The 17198-nt window shown below is 42.3% G+C and overlaps 2 protein-coding genes across 3 annotated transcripts; one reads left to right on the top strand and one right to left on the bottom strand.

Moving 5' to 3' along the window:
• Window positions 1-951: 951 nt before the first annotated feature.
• LOC115177991 (TOG array regulator of axonemal microtubules protein 1-like) lies at window positions 952-10355 on the top strand. The gene is made up of 7 exons (XM_029739002.1): window positions 952-1295; window positions 1651-1912; window positions 2252-2384; window positions 2583-2688; window positions 2840-3075; window positions 7078-7236; window positions 9431-10355. The coding sequence occupies exons 1-7, from the start codon at window positions 1245-1247 to the stop codon at window positions 9579-9581; spliced, it is 1098 nt and encodes a 365-aa protein (XP_029594862.1). The 5' UTR covers window positions 952-1244; the 3' UTR covers window positions 9582-10355.
• Window positions 10356-14129: 3774 nt separating this feature from the next.
• On the bottom strand, window positions 14130-16169 carry LOC115178504 (uncharacterized). 2 transcript variants are annotated; one of them, XM_029739717.1, is made up of 2 exons: window positions 16141-16169; window positions 14130-14861 (listed from the first exon to the last, which is right to left on the bottom strand). In XM_029739717.1, exon 2 carries the CDS (start codon window positions 14852-14854, stop codon window positions 14213-14215), a length of 642 nt encoding a protein of 213 aa, XP_029595577.1. In that variant the 5' UTR covers window positions 14855-14861; window positions 16141-16169; the 3' UTR covers window positions 14130-14212. The 2 variants fall into 2 exon arrangements, with proteins under 2 accessions (XP_029595577.1, XP_029595579.1); XM_029739719.1 differs by lacking the exon at window positions 16141-16169 and adding an exon at window positions 16021-16038.
• Between the last annotated feature and the right edge of the window lie 1029 nt (window positions 16170-17198).

Raw genomic sequence — 17198 nt, 5'->3', positions numbered from 1 at the left:
AGGTGCATGTTCAATAATTGTTTATGGTTCATTGAACAAGCATGGGAAACAGTGTTTAAACCCTTTACAATGAAGATCTGTGAAGTTACTTGGATTTTTACGAATTATCTGTGGAAGACGGTGTCCTAAAAAAGGGACGTTTCTTTTTTTGCTGAGTTTATATATATATATATATATTTATTTACAAATTCATCACACATTTATGATTTTATATGGGAATCAAAAAGCTTTCATGGATGTTCACCATGTGCTCAGTGCTGTCAACAGACCCCATTATGACATCACAATGTAACGGAATCCTTGCCATGATATCATTGCTGGTTCCATCTGACAAGCAAAATTTCATTTCCACTCATTTCATGATAGTTCTCACAGAGATAGGTTAAGTTCTTATTTTGAGAGTGTTAATATTTATCATCAATGGCTTATCGAGGAAGAAGTCAAGTGAGTTTGACAAACTCCAGAAGGAGAACTCTCAGATGAAGAGCGTCATCGAAAACTTGAGGAAGCAAAACATGGCTTTAAACCAACAGGATGACCAGGACCAAGTTTTCAAGTTTTGTAAGGCTCATCAGTATTTCAAACGTTTTTCAAAAATATCACTGTGTTTATTTTGTGGTTTCATAGACAGACAGTAGGCCTACATCCATAACATCTTTAGCTGAAAGCTTTATATGACACACTGTAGAAACTATTTTGACTACTTCACTTCTGCTATTCATTTCATACTATACCATTGTGATCCAGGGCTATCAGGAGAGCTACCCAATCCCAGAGGGCCATCGGGGCTTCATCAGTGATGCCAGACTTCTGCAGATGCAGAGAGCTGAGAGAGAGGCCATGGAAGCAAAGCAAAGAAAGATAAGTGCTATCCATGAGAATTATGTCCGGACTGCTCTCATCGGGGTTGGCAGCACCTTCGCGCACCACTTCGTCCCCTCTATCAGTGCATTCCGCGGCCGAAAGCTCCACCGAGGCCTTTGCCACGAAGGCTTGAACACATAGCTCTGGCCCCACTGAAGAACGTGGTGGGGGTGGACGGAGCTCAAGTTCGACCCGGATCTCACTCTCTGGAGTCCATCCAGGTGAATAAGTCATTCAGCAGCAGTAGCGTGCGGCCTGTTCCCGTCCCTCCCACTGGAGCTCCCTCCAAGAGGGGCAAGAAGGAGGGCAGGCGGGGAGTCAAAGCCCTGAAAGTCCAGTTGGACCAGGGCTGTGCTGACAACAACGGACCCATTGACCTGATGGAGGAGGTGAGGGACATCGAGGCTCACCTGAAGGAGGAGGCCTGGAAGGTAGGATGGACTTTGAATTTATTGTAAATGTGAAAATTTGTGAAAACACAAGTGTAGACCTTACTGTGAAACCAACAGTGCAGTTCAAGAAGAGTTAGGAAAATATTTAACAAATAAACTAATGTAAACAATAATAATAATAAAAGTAACACAATGACATAACAATGACGAGGCTATATACAGGGGGCATCGGTACCGAGTCAGTGTGCGGGGGTACAGGTTAGAAAGGATACTCTCTTTGACGGCATGATAGAATAGATCCTAGAATACAGGATCTCTGTGTATTAGTTTATGTATATACTAGTTCTATATGCATTTCTATGATGGGAGCAATCTTTTCTGGTCTACGCCAAAGGTGGTACATGAGGTGAAGGCCATGGGCAGGAGAAGTTTGGGCTCGGCCATGTCCATGGGGGAAATAGCCACCAGCTCTCTGGGAAGCCTGAGCTCAGTGGATATGAACACCCCTGCGGAGCTCCGTGACTACTTGGATGTTGGGACCCCGGTAAAGTCGCGTGACAGCCCACCCAGGCCTGCTCCCCCTCCTACCAAGCCCAGGAGCAAACTGCCTCGGCCTACAAGGTTCCTTAGCCTTCAAAAGGCTGATACCGGCTCAGGTCAGTCCCTCTCATGTACTCACACTAATTTAAATTAGACAGCGAGATGAAGCTAGGTAGACTCATAGTAGGAAGGGAAGGGACACAAATGGATTTAGCCCAGGGCTAAGACATTTTTCCACACTTGCTTTGCCTGTTGCACAGTGAGAACCTTTGCTCAAGGCGAATTAGACCCTGCTTCTGAGCAGGTTGAGCACCAAAAATGTGTGCTAAATTTAAAATGATATCATAATGAACTAAGATGTTCTAGTGTTAAAAGCTACAAACAGATATGGAAATGAGTAAATACATACATACATACAGTTCACAGAAAGATAGATGTCTGCTGTCAACCCATAGACAAGAAGGCAGCCAGTGAGCCAAAGGGCCAAATAAAGAAAGGTCAGGACCAGGCCAGATTGCAGCCCCCGTCCAACCCAGAGCAGGCCCTGACTAAGACCTTTAAGCTGCTCCACTCTACCTCTGATGACTGGTGAGCATTCACTGTAGACAAGACCAATGGAGCTAGGCTAAAGGAAGCACAGTGTAGTGTCCTTGGAAATGTAGATTTGAGCTACAGAGCGTAGAAACTTCTGAAATTAAGAGACCAGAGTCCTAATTGATGAACATCATTATAATGTTTTTGGAAAATGTTGTGGAAATTGCTTACGTTTCTTTCACTGGCTTGCAGGGAGAAGAAGATCGAGGGCTTGACCTCTCTCCGTGTGATGGCTCAGAACCACATGGACATACTGATGCCTAAACTCCATGATATCTGCCTTGCCATTATAAATGAGGTAGCTGTATTCATTCACTGCCCTATTCATTCATCTGCAGAAATCTGCTACATTTGGAGAACAAGCCAAATTATTGTGTCATGTTTCTGATGTTCGTGGGTTGTACTGCTCAACATTAATAGTTGGTCCTGTGCGTGTTATTATGATTCAGGTGAAGAACCTGCGCTCTGCAGTGTCCTGTGCTGCCATGGCCACACTGGGTGACATGTACGTTCACCTCCAGAGGGCCATGGACAGTGAGGTGGAGGGGACGGCACGCGTGCTGCTGCACAAAGCCAGCGAGGCCAACAACTTCATCCGGCAGGCCGCCAACTTTGCCCTGGGTCACATGGTGCAGAGCTGCACCCCTACCCGTGTCATGAATGCCCTGCTGGTCGGTGGGCTGAGGTAAAGAGGGAGAGGGGTCAATTAACACTCACTAAGGGGTAGATCCGGACTTCCACAAATGTTCACTTTGTCTCACATTGAAAGTTTGACTCGAATGGAAGTTAGGATTCACTCCAAACGGACCTGATGTGACAATGCAATAGATAATTGATATGTAGTGAACTTTCTGGTGCAAAATGGTCACTGCCCGCTTAAGTATACCACACATTAGATTAGATTCAACTTTATTGTCATTGAACAAGTACAAGTACAACGAAATGCAGTTAGTATCTGACCAGAAGTGCAAATAAAAGAGTGCAAAAAATGTAGTAAAAAGTAAAATAACTAAGTACGTTATTAAGTGGGATGTATAAATGTGCAATGAAGGCAAATGGCAAGTCTAAATGTGCAATGAAGGTAAATTGAAAGTGCAAGGAGGCATGCAACTGAAATGCAGGGAGAGCAGCAATGAGGTTACCGAGGTAGACATGTACATGTACAACTGAATTATGTCCTTAATCAGATTTTGCAAAGCAATGTCAGAGTCCAGTAGTACTGTGAAATGGACAAAGAGAGTAGTGCAACAAGGTCCCTGAGAGGCAGTACCTTTTGTTTGTGGCATGGATGTGAAGGGTCCCTGATGCGCTGGAGGTCTCCGATGGCAGGGAGCTGGGCACCAGTGATGTGGTGGGTGGTTTTCACCACCTGTTGCAGGGCCTTCCGGTCAGCCACGGAGCACCTGCCAAACCACACTGTGGCGCAGTTAGTCAGATTGCTCTCGACCGTGCAGCGGTAAAAGTTCACCAGGATCTTGGGAGACAAGCAGGCCTTCTTCAGCCTCCTCAAAAAGTACAGGCGCTGCTGCGCCTTCTTGACCAGGGTTGAGGTGTTGCGGGTCCAGGAGAGGTCATCGGAGATGTAGACACCCAGGGATTTGAAGCTGGGCACACGCTCCACTTCAGTGCCATCAATGAGAATTAGGGCGTGGCTGCGGCTTTTAGACTTCCTGTTAATCCACTATGAGCTCCTTGGTTTTCTTTGCATTGAGGGCCAGGTTGTTGTCAGCGCACCATGCAGCCAGGTGCTTGACCTCCTCCCTGTAGGCTGACTCGTCACTGATCAGACCTACCACCGTGGTAGGTCTGATCAAAATGTTGTTTAAATGCTGAGCTTACACGGAACCCAAACTGGCTGCGCGCGTGCGCCATAGTGTTGACAGTACAAAATAAAACAACTAATTTACAAAAAACTTTGCAGCACAAACAAGTTACAACGTGACATCGCCTCTATCCCATTCAGACCTTAGAGGACCAAACTACATCTCCCATAATGCAACGCCCGCACCAGCTCAGCTAACCGTCTGCATCACAGAAAGGCATGCTAGCTAGCAACAGCAGCACTTTTAGCACTCTGTAAACTATATTAATAACAACAATAAAACTCTGAAAGTTACATGTTTCTATAGTCTCACATTCCCTTATAACAATATCTACAGCATTAACCTTGGGATGTTTTATTTATTTCACGATATGGACTTCTACAAAGGAGTAATCTGCAAGACACACCTTTCTCAGTGTTTTCTCGGACTGAGGAGAATGGCAACTACGGGTAGTACCAGGGTGTTAGTAGGTGATGCAAGCACCCAGATGAAATAAAATATATTTAATGAAACAAAACCCGAAGATTGTCACGTCCTGGCCAGTATAAGGGTTAATTAGTATTGTAGTTTGGTCAGGACGTGGCAGAGGGTATTTGTTTTATGTGGTTCGGGGTGGTGTGTTTTTGTTGAAGGGGCATTTGGTTTAAGTATTCCGGGGTTTTTTGGGCACTGTTTGGTTTTCTGGTATTCTATGTTTAGTCTAGTATGCATGTTTCTATGTTTGGTTAATTGGGGTTGGGACTCTCAGTTGAAGGCAGGTGTTGTCTATCTGCCTTTGATTGAGAGTCCCATATATTAGGGTGTGTTTGTGGTTGTTATTTGTGGGTGATTGTTCTGTGTTGAGCCTTATGCTTGGCCAGACTGTTTGTAGTTGTTCGTTCGTTCATTTTCGTGTTTTGTTATTTTGGTATTCATTTTTGAAAAAAAATAATCATCAAGATGAGAAAACACATACCTGCTGCGTTTTGGTCCTCCATCACCGACGACAACCGTGACAAAGATGTTAACATCATTCAGCTACTGTAACTGCCTACCTAACATCAACAGGCAGCACCAGTAGCGCAACAATTAAAAATGGACACCAAAAGTAAAGTTCCTGGCGATCAAAGCGATCTGACTCCCCCTTCTGTCTGAACTTGGAATATTCATGTTCGCGGGCTTTGGCCCTGAACCTGGTTGTTCTGTTCTGCGTTGTGTACTATTCTAATAATTTGAAGTTTGATGGAATAACCATTTTAACTCTACTACAAATACATTTCGTATTAGGCTACATGTCTGACTCCTGACCTATTTAGAGTGTTTATATGCAGTTTAATACGACATGTAGCCTATTTGAAATTATGAGTGCTTCTTACAGTCACCTTTTCCTGTTGTTTACTTAAATACTTAATTCAAATCATATGGTTTGGTTTCAATATTTCAAAACCAAATGGTAGGTTATACGCCACAGCTTTCAGCCAATCAGCATTCAGGGCTCGAACCACCCGGTTTATAATTTCAATTATCTCGCCAACCCCCTCATCACCACTCTGGGTAGCAGAGTTTCAGTTGTGTTTACATCTGTAGGTCTGATATCTGATTGGAAGTTCACTTTTATAGTAGCATATTGGTTAACAACTCACATTGTTTTATTTTAACAACTCAGAGGCTTTTAAGAGTCTTAGATTCATTGTCTCTCTCTTTTTCTTTGTTCCTGACCTGCGCTAGTGAGATACGCTCTCTCTATCTCTCCACCCCAGCGACTCTTGGGGCATGGCCTTTCAGGCTATGACTTCTCTCCCCCCCCCCCTCTGATCATGCATAAGGTATTGCATTGTAATGTTTGTTAATGCCTTGTATATGATTTCATAATGTTAAATACCTTTCCACTCTCAGTCCAATTCTTGCAAGTCAATGTCAACTCATTGCCTAATGCTTGCTTGCATATTTTAAGTATCTTTATAGCGTAAAATATAAACATTTTAATGTATAAATAGTTATATATCAAATACTACCACACTACAAAGTCAATCAATTTAATATACACCATCACAAATATTCACATGTTTCATTTCGGCAGGTCTTAAGAAACATTATGATATTAAACCTCTAAGGGATCAGTGTCCCCCCCGCGGGATGGTTTAGCTAATGTAGGAAAATGTGATTAGCATGAGGTTGTAAGTAACAAAAACATTTCCCAGGACAGATATGGGCAGAAAGCTTAAATTCTTGTTAATTTAACTGCACTGTCCAATTTACAGTAGGTATTACAGTGAAAGAATATCAATCTATTTGTTTGAGAAGAGTGCACAATGTATTGATAAACCAATTAGGCACATTTGGGCAGTCTTGATACAACATTTTGAACAGATATAAAATGGTTCATTGGATCAGTCTAAGACTTTGCACTGACACTGCTGCCATCTAGTGACCAAAATCGAAATTGCGCCTGGGCTGGAATATAAATACATTTATAAATATGTATATTTATAGGCAATGAGTTGACATTGACTAGCAAGAATTGGACTGAGAGTGGAAAGGTATTTAACAATATGAAATCATATACAAGGCACTATGATCAAATACCTTATTAATCATCTGATAAATCATGAACAAATCATTTAAAATAGCGTTTATAAATGTGTAAATAACTATTTATAGATTTCTCATTGACATTTACAAATGTAGGAATAATGATTAATAAATGGTAATTGAACTCTTCACAAACAGTTTATAAATGGTATATTAAGGGACTTTAATGTAAAGTCTTACTGAACATTTTGATCCATCGATGAGACTTCATCAATACAATCCATTATCATTCGTCTCCTAACTCATGTATCTCTATGACATGTAACTGATGTGCTCTGTTTTTCCTTCCTCAGCCACCGTAACGCTGCGGTGAGGAGCTGCACTGCTCAGCACCTGGAGAGACTGGCTGAGGTCATGGGGATGTCTCGTCTCCTGTCTGGGAAGAAAGACCTCACTGACCGTTTCTTGATTGCCGTCAGTAAACTGGCTGTGGACCCTGCACAGGAAGTCAGGTGGGATGTTCCTCCTGTAAAGTAGCTTGCTTAAACATAATGGCCGGCCTTAATTTAGGCTGTGATTCAATCCATGGCTCGCTATAGCACTAGATCGCCGACAATGCAGCTTGTAAAGGTAATTTACTCTTGAGTCGACATCTGCAGCGTTTACCACAAATACAAATTGAAATTGCCTTTAAAAGCCACATTAGCATAGATGCTGTAGACAGCTGACAAAGGGTGTCATGGATTGAATTGCGGATTTTAGGTATTCCAAAACAACCACAGGTTCTCTTGGAGGGGAATAGTAATTGAAAACAAATAGGAAAAATTATAAACACAAATAAGTGCTACATGGCATAGGAAAATCCAAGTCCAGGCACTCATGTGGGTTTGAAAGTTAAAAAGCCAAAAGCTAAGCCGAAGCCAAAGGCCGCCAGGGATGTTCTTCTCCCATCGCCAACTAGCGACCTCCTGTGGTGACCAATGCACGCTGACAAGGTCGCCAGGTGTATGGTGTTTTCTCCGACACATTGGTGCAGCTGGCTTCCAGGTTAAGTGGGCTTTGTGTCAAGAAGTAGTACGGCTTGGCTGGGTTGTGTTTCGCAGGACGCACGGCTCTCGACCCTCCTGCAAATTCTACCTAATGTATGTCTTATTTTGATGGGATATTTTTTCTCAGGTTGCCATCGTTTGAGTACTGTTTTTAATCACAGACAGGAGAAATTATTTGATATGTTGCACGTTTAAGATGATATTAACTTCTTGAGGCTACCTGGGACGTTAGCGTGCCCCCCGTGGCGCACCCTATCAACAGCAGGTGCATTTCAAGAGCGGCAAATTTGAAACCAAATAAATGTACAAATTCAAATTTCTCAAACATACAACTAACTTACAGCCTTTGAAAGATAAACATCTTCTTAATCTAACCACGTTTACCGATTTCAAAAAGGTTTTACGGGGAAAGCATAAAGTTAGGTTATGTTAGGAGAGTACATTGACAATAGCGGTGTGCAATGCATTGTCGATTCAAAGACAGGCTTCACCAAAACCATACAATCAGCTAAAATGATGCACTAACCTTTTACAATCTCCATCAGATGACACTCCTAGGACATTATGTTAGACAATGCATGCATTTTTAGTTCTATCAAGTTCATATTTATATCTAAAAACAGTGTTTTACTATGGCGTTGATGTTCAGGAAATCGTTTCCCTCCAATACCCGGCAGTCAAGTCATGACAACAAAATAATTAATTAATATTAGAAAACATTGCTAAAATATTATATTGTCATTCAAAGAATTATAGATTTACATCTCTTGAACGCAATGGACTTGCCAGATTTAAAATTAACCTTACTGGGAAATCACACTTTGCAATAATCTGAGCACTGCGCCAGAAAAATATGCATCGCGATACAGACTAACCGCCATGTTGGAGGAATCTAAAATCGAAAATACTATATAAATATCCATTACCTTTGATTCTCTTCATCAGATGTCACTTCCAAAGAGTCCCAGGTCCATAACGAATGTAGTTTTGTTCAAAAAAGCTCATCATTTATGTCGAAAAACCTCCGTGTTGTAGCGCATGATCTAAGCCAGCCGGACTTCACTTCACTTCAAGAACGGAAAAAATATATTTCCGTTCGTTCAAACATGTCAAACGTTGTATCGCATAAATCATTAGGGCCTTTTTTAACCAGAACATGAATAAATTCAAGGCGGACCATTGGGTTCTCTTTTAAAACGTTTCGGAATGAGAGTACCCACCATCAACTCGCACGCCAGGTGTCTAATGGACCATCACGTTCCATGGCTCTTATTCGGTCAGATCTCACTGTAGAACACTCAAAACACTTTGTAAAGGCTGGGGACATCTTGTGGAAGCAATAGGAAGTGCCAGAATATTCCTCACCCCCTTTGTTTTCAATGGCATAGGCTCAAAGTCAATTCAACACATCAGGTATCCACTTCCTGTCAGAATCTGTCTCAGGGTTTTGCCTGCCAAATGAGTTCTGTTATACTCACAGACACCATTCAAACAGTTTTTGAAACTTTAGGGTGTTTTCTATCCATATATAATAAGTATATGCATATTGTAGTTACTGGGTAGGTGTAGGAGGCAGTTAAAAATGGGCACATATTTTTTTCAAAAAATTCTCAATACTGCCCCCTATACCCTAACAGGTTAATATCTTTGTCCACAGGCATCATGGTCGCAATATCTTGAGAAACGTGGCCACCAATGGCGACTTTGCTAAAATGTGGGACAAATTCGCTCCGAGGAAAGAGCGAGAATCCTTGAGGGAGGTCATCTCAAAGGTTAACCTCAAAGAAAGGTACATTCTCTCTGGATGATTAGAAGAAGTATGACAAATGAGCTGATATGATTACAGAACTCCAATCCCACTGGGCACAGACATCAGTTCAATGTCTAGTTTTGATTTAAATTTGGGAAATCAACCAATGTGAAATTAACCAAAAATGTTGGGTGAAAAAAATCCAATTGTGTTTTCCACATTGATTCACCGTCATCACATAGATTATTTGGGTTGTTGAAATGAGGTGGAAACAATGTTTATTCAACCAGTTTTGGCCCAATGGGATGAATTTAATATACTGTAAGATTATATCTTTCTGTCTTTTCTCTTTTTCAACAGGAATATCTGAATAATCCCCAACTTGACTATATGTTTGTATCTAAATATTTGCACATTTCCCAACTTGACTATTATCCCCTCCAGTCCCCAAACTCCAATATTTTCGCTCATTCTAAGAAATTTGACACTATCATCCAAACCCCCATGTAAATGCATCTTTAAGCTGCATCAACTCCCTGTCCAAGTCCTGAATTCACTATAAGGCAATATGAACCACATTCAAAGCACTAAATGACCTTTCCTCGAAGCTCCTATCTGATCTACCAGCTCAATAGTGGTCTACTGAAACCATACTCACCATCTCAGGGGGTGCTCAGATCATCAACCACTGACCTCCACACCATCCTCAAAACCAGCAGTCCTCTTTTGGAGGCAGATTGGTCAGTGCTCCTGTATGGCACCAACATTGTGGATTTTCATCCAATGCTTCTGGACTATGAGAACATTCTTTGGACAATAAAATTAGGTAAAATGGAAGCTGGCTACAGTCTCAGTTTTATCCTTCAAGACAGTGTGAGGATGTGTAACAACAATACCTGTAGTTTAATTTCATGATCAGGGCCAGATTACCGAATGGGCATGCAGGGCACCTGCCCTGTGGGCCCCGACCTCCAGGGAATATCATCATAACATCCAAAACTAAAAGTAGAGCGGATGTATATTACAGTACGTGGACGTTTTACAATTCGTGAGCTCGTTTCATAATTTGTAGCCATGTTTAATATAAATTTGTGCTCATTTTGTAGAAATTCGTGAGCATTTAAAAACATTTAGTGGGGATGTTTTATATCAATTTGCTTACTGGTGCAAAAAAAAATGCATGAAATGTATGCATTCACTACTGTGAGTCGCTCTGGATAAGAGTGTCTGCTAAATGACTTAAATGTAATAGTAAATGGTGCTCTTCCATGCCGTCTCGAGGAGGGGTGCGTCACTTGAGTGGGTTGAGTCACTGACGTGATCCTCCTGTCTGGGTTGTGCCGTGGCGGAGATCTTTGTGGGCTATACTCGGCCCTGTCTCAGGATGGTAAGTTGGTGATTGAAGATATCCCTCTAGTGGTGTGGGGGCTGTGCTTTGGCAAAGTGGATAGGGTTATATCCTGCCTGTTTGGCCCTGTCCGGGGGTATCGTCGGATGGGGCCACAGTGTCTCCCGACCTCTCCTGTCTCAGCCTCCAGTATTTATGCTGCAGTAGTTTATGTGTCGGGGAGCTAGGGTCAGTCTGTTATATCTGGAGTATTTCTCCTGTCTTATCCGGTGTCCTGTGTGAATATAAGTATGCACTCTCTAATTCTCTCTTTCTCTCTCTTTCTCTCTCTCTCTCTCTCTCTCTCTCTCGGATGACCTGAGCCCTAGGACCATGCCTCAGGACTACCTGGCCTGATGACTCCTTGCTGTCCCCAGTCCACCTGGCTGTGCTGCTGCTCCAGTTTCAACTGTTCTGCCTGCGGTTATGGAACCCTGACCTGTTCACCGGACGTGCTCCTTGTCCCAGACTTGCTGTTTTCAACTCTGTAGAGACAGCTGGAGCAGTAGAGATACTCTGAATGATCGGCTATGAAAAGCCAACTGACACTTTCTCCTGAGGTGCTGACCTGTTGCACCCTCGACAACCACTGTGATTATTATTATTTGACCCTGCTGGTCATCTATGAACATTTTAACATCTTGGCCATGTTCTGTTATAAACGCATTTTATAAACTGATTTGCATTTTAATGAAGGAAATAAGTATTTGACCCCTCTGCAAAACATGACTTAGTACTTGGTGGCAAAAACCTTGTTGGCAATCACAGAGGTCAGACCTTTCTTGTAGTTGGCCACCAGGTTTGCACACATCTCAGGAGGGATTTTGTCCCAGTCCTCTTTGCAGATCTTCTCCAAGTCATTAAGGTTTCGAGGCTGACGTTTGGCAACTCGAACCTTCAGCTCCCTCCACAGATTTTCTATGGGATTAAGGTTTGGAGACTGGCTAGGCCACTCCAGGACCTTAATGTGTTTCTTCGTGAGCCACTCCTTTGTTGCCTTGGCCGTGTGTTTTGGGTCATTGTCATCCTGGAATACCCATCCACGACCCATTTTCAATGCACTGGCTGAGGGATGGAGGTTCTCACCCAAGATTTGACGGTACATGGCCCCGTCCATCGTCCCTTTGATGCGGTGAAGTTGTCCAGTCACCTTAGCTGAAAAACACCCCCAAAGCATAATGTTTCCACCTCCATGTTTGACGGTGGGGATGGTGTTCTTGGGGTCATAGGCAGCATTCCTCCTCCTCCAAACACGGCGAGTTGAGGTGATGCCAAAGAGCTCCATTTGGTCTCATCTGACCACAACACTTTCACCCAGTTGTCCTCTGAATCATTCAGATGTTCATTGGCAAACTTCAGACGGGCATGTATATGTGCTTTCTTGAACAGGGGGACCTTGCGGGCGCTGCTGGATTCAGTCCTTCACGTTTAGTGTGTTAGCAATTGTTTTCTTCGTGACTATGGTCCCAGCTGCCTTGAGATCATTGACAAGATCCTCCTGTGTAGTTCTGGGCTGATTCCTCACCGTTCTCATGATCATTGCAACTCCACGAGGTGAGATCTTGCATGGAGCCCCAGACCGAGGGAGTATGACAGTTCTTTTGTGTTTCTTCCATTTGCGAATAATCGCTCCAACCGTTGTCACCTTCTCACCAAGCTGCTTGGCGATGGTCTTGTAGCCCATTCCAGCCTTGTGTAGGGCTACAATCTTGTCCCTGACATCCTTGGAGAGCTCTTTGGTCTTGGTTATGGTGGAGAGTTTGGAATATGATTGATTGATTGCTTCTGTGGACAGGTGTCTTTTATACAGGTAACAAGCTGAGATTAGGAGCACTCCCTTTTAAGAATGTGCTCCTAATCTCAGCTCGTTACCTGTATAAAGACACCTGGGAGCCAGAAATCTTTCTGATTGAGAGGGGGTCAAATACTTATTTCCCTCATTAAAATGCAAATCGATTTATAACATTTTTGACATGCGTTTTTCTGGATTTTTTTGTTGTTATTCTGTTTCTCACTGTTCAAATAAACCTACCATTAAAATGATAGACTGATGATTTCTTTGTCAGTGGGCAAACGTACAAAATCAGCAGGGGATCAAATACTTTTTTCCCTCACTGTAGCTAGTTAGAGCACAAGTGGAAAAGCGTAGTCACTGGTGGGGACAAAAATAATGTTTGCTTCTTTCAGATGGCAATGTTGTCATTAGCTAGCAAAGTTTGTAAGAAAAAATGTATTGGTCTCCACTCAATCTCTTAGCTAGCTAGCTAATGTTTCACTGCAACTAAAGTCAATCTGGAGACCTCAAAATGAAGACACAAGGTTTTGCTACTAATAAGTTGCCTTCTTTAGAAATTGCATTGTGTTTTTAAGCCACAGTAATGCACTTTAGACCAAATCTTCAGCTGGCCGGCCTGGCAGTCCTGAAATGAACGTTCAAAACAATATTGTGACGAAACGTGCAACCCATGTATAGCTCAGTAGTCTCAGAGCCCAGAACCAAATTTTGCATGCATGCTGGCCATCTACTAGATTTTGTTCTGGGGGCAGACCAACCTGGTCTCAGAGCATTTTGTATTATTATAGTTTTTTTAATTAACCATTATTTAACTAGGCAAGTCAGTATGTATTCTGTATGTAAATCCGAGACACTCCAGTTAGTATGATATGTTACGTTTCGTATGGTATGTATTAATTTCTGGTTGTCCATCACCCATTTTGTATGATATATTACAATTCGTATTATGTTACAAATTTGCAAAACGTACAATATGTTACATATTTGGTACACGTATTATATGTCAAGAATTTGTGAAATGTATGATATGCTACAAATTCTAGCTTGGTGGGTAGCGTTACCTGGTTGGCATTAGCTAGTTAGGTTTAAAGGGGAAGGGTTAACTAAAAGGGTTAAGGTTAGGGTTAACTAAAAGGGTTAAGTTTATGTTTAGGGGAAGTGTTAGCTAACATGCTAAGTATTTGCAAAGTAGCTTAAAAGTAGCAAGTAGATGAAAAGTTGCTAATTAGCTAAAATGCTAAAGTTTTCCATGATGAGATTTGAACTCACAACCTTTTCACCCAAGTTTAGTCAAAACCGGGCCAGTGGTGTCTGAGAGATCGCGTGTGACTAACTAACGTGAGCATTGTACGTACGAACGGACGGAGACAGATCCACCCTCTGATTTCATCGTGGGTGACAATGAGTGAACCAACAAATATAAATGTATTTTCACACAAACTTTTATTGTTGAATTAACAAATAATGTCATCATCGTATAGTATCCAGTATTTTGAAGCTGTCACTTTCAACTGCTCCTTTTGCAGACGTGTTTGTCCATAAAAGGGCATACAGTGGCGCCACACCCCCAACACACCTCCAGAGAGTGGCCAATCGGTGTCTGCATCTTGCACTCCTTACACCCGCCCACAACCCTCCCACTTGATTCCACCCCATGCCTCTGCTGACTGATGAGCTTCTCGAGGGCTTGCTTCGTGGCCGGGTCGCCACAGTGCGCGATGCCGTTAACCGCCACCCGCTTTGGATCTTTAACGCAGTCCTCCTCATGCCCAATGACGGTGGAGGGCAGCCAGGCTGTATCGTATCCGCTCTGTTGCCACGAGCACCACATTGCTACATTCTGCCTATCCATCTTCTTCACGCGGCCCACCCGGACCTTCAGCTGCAATACCACATGTTCTCCAGTGGGACACCCACCGGGGTAACCCTTCGCCTTGGCTATGTCCCGACTGCAGTAGACCCCCGGGCCCAACGTGCCCCCCGCCGAGGGCCGGAACCCACCTGTGATGATGGCTCGAGCGCTGTCACGGTGGGTGCCATGGTACATGGTGTAGCCTTGTCTGCCCCGTGGTGCCTGGCCAGGTTTCAGGACAATCTGCTTCTCAACCACAGCCTCCCAACCGGTGAACTGCACCAACTTCGCTGGCATGGCTCTGCTAACGGACACACAGTTGACACCAATTTGTAAACTGATGAGATCAATCAATCAAATGTATTTATAAAGACCTTTATACATCAGTAGTTATCACAAAGTGCTTTACAGTAACCCAGCCTAGACCCCAAAGTGCAAGCAAAGCAGAAGTGAGAGCACAGTGGCTTGGAAAGATTCCCATATAGGAAACGTGGAGGAGGAACCCAGCTCAGAGAGCCTATCCTCTTCTGGCTGTACCTCATAATCATCAGTGACAAAATCTATGACTCATAGCATACGTATCGGTGAATCGTTGTGACATATGAAATATGAGTGAGAGTGTAATCAATGTGTAATAAGTACGGAAACAATTTATGAACATGTTAAATTATTATGTGACGTGGAGTCATTATTCAGGTCCTGATTGGTCAAGAAGCTTATTTGACGCGTCAAATAATGTTATTTGACGTGTATCTTTTTGACACGCCAAGACCCAAACGGCATTCCATATGTACCGGGTTAGGCTATATGTGTTGTACACTCACATCAATAATGTATTGATGAAAAAACATATTGAAGACATAGATATAGAGATGTTTTCTTTTCTAAAATCTAACCACTCAAATTATTATTTACTCAAAGTATGTTTCCATGATTTATTCCCCCCCAAAAGATTATTGACTAAATCTAAATTCAATCTGAAGCGCCGAAGATCCACTTTATAGGGCGATTGACAAAGGCAATGTTCCCGCAGTTGCGGATACTGCATTCACGGTACACGCTGCATATGTCGGCTCAATGAGAAATGTTATTTAAACGTGAACTACAACACAGATATTCTCAGCTACTGATTGAGTACAAAGTATGATGTCGTAATGTATACAGGGTGTCATTGAACAACACAAACCTCTTCCTTTTCGACTGAACTAAACTCCCATCTTCTCCCTCTATAAGAGTATTTTGTATAGTCACCACCAGGGCTGGGGTCAATTCAGTGAATAATTTAATTCAAATCTCCCATCATTTATTATGAAGACTTTTCATTTTACTGAACTAACTGAATTAAAGTCAACCCTGATCACCAATACAGCTGCACAGTGGTAATTTGACAGGACTGAGAGAGAAAGAAAAACATACATGTAAGTTAGATAGTAACAACAATAAATCCAGTACTGTATAGTTACCGCTGTAGAAAAACAAAAATCTATGCCTTATAGATCCCAATGTTGTGCAACTGACTGGCTGTGGATACGTAGCAAAAATATTTTTACATTGTTTCTACCTTTTTCAGGTAATTAACCTACCCGTTCTACCTCCAATGTTTTGACACTGTATCTCTGATAGTTTCACTTTCGATTTTTCAGCCCAACTCAGCTTCCTTGCGTGACATCCATGGACATCATACCCAATGGAATCTCTTCAAAGAATATCCCGTTTGCTTTAGAGATCACATTCACTTTCATTTTAAAGTGCTGTACACGGAATCCCTCATTATTTTATTCATGCTATTCCATATCGTAACGCTAACCCCATTCTCATTGCAAGACATGCCAGGCAATGTTGCCCTCTAGTGTTTTTTTTGGAGATACAGCATGTATTATTTTATCATTCGTCATCACGGGTTGTGGTTAATTCCATTTCAATGCCAGTCAATTCAGAAACTAAACCAGATTCAAATGACACATGTTCCTCATTGGAATTTGAATTTCAAGGTACTTCCTGAATTGACTGGAATTTAAATGGAATTGACCTCAAACCTGAGGTTCATCAACCAAAAGTATACTCAGCTGGAAAGAGAAAAACAGACAGGAAATTATTTTTGAAAAAAACACACAATGGAAGTAAATGTTATTGCCACTTTTCCTAATAAAAACATAATTGATGTGTGAGTATGTGTGTGTATATACAATATATATAATTCACTGACCAAAAATATAAACGTAACATGCAACAATCTTTTAGATTTTACTGAAATACAGTTCATATGAGCAAATCAGTCAATTGAAATAAATGTATTATGCCCTAATGTATGGATTTCCCATGACTGGGAATACAGATATGCATCTGTTGGTCACAGATACCTTAAAGGTAGGGGCATGGGTCAGAACACCAGTCAGTATCTGGTATGACCACCATTTGCCTCATGCAGTGCAACACATCTCCTTCGCATAGAGTTAATCAGGCTGTTGATTGTGGCCTGTGGAATGTTTTCCCAGCCCCTTCATTGGTTGCGTGAAGTTGCCGGGAACTGGAACGCGCTGTCGTACATGTCAATACAGAGCATCCCTAACATGCTCAATGGGTAACATGTTTGGTTAGTATGCAGGCCATGGAAGAACTGGGACATTTTCAGCTTCCAGGA

This window comes from Salmo trutta, chromosome 38, assembly GCF_901001165.1.
Source record: "Salmo trutta chromosome 38, fSalTru1.1, whole genome shotgun sequence".
Taxonomy (NCBI): Eukaryota; Metazoa; Chordata; class Actinopteri; order Salmoniformes; family Salmonidae; genus Salmo; species Salmo trutta.
This window is presented reverse-complemented; position numbering and strand designations above follow the sequence as displayed.

Coding starts and splice junctions, on each gene's coding strand:
- LOC115177991 (XM_029739002.1), top strand. CDS start 1,245: ATGGAGGAGGTGAGGGACATCGAGGCTCACCTGAAGGAGGAGGCCTGG. Junction 1,296..1,650: donor TGAAGGAGGAGGCCTGGAAG/GTAGGATGGACT, acceptor TCTACGCCAAAG/GTGGTACATGAGGTGAAGGC. Junction 1,913..2,251: donor AAAGGCTGATACCGGCTCAG/GTCAGTCCCTCT, acceptor GTCAACCCATAG/ACAAGAAGGCAGCCAGTGAG.
- LOC115178504 (XM_029739717.1), bottom strand. CDS start 14,854: ATGCCAGCGAAGTTGGTGCAGTTCACCGGTTGGGAGGCTGTGGTTGAG.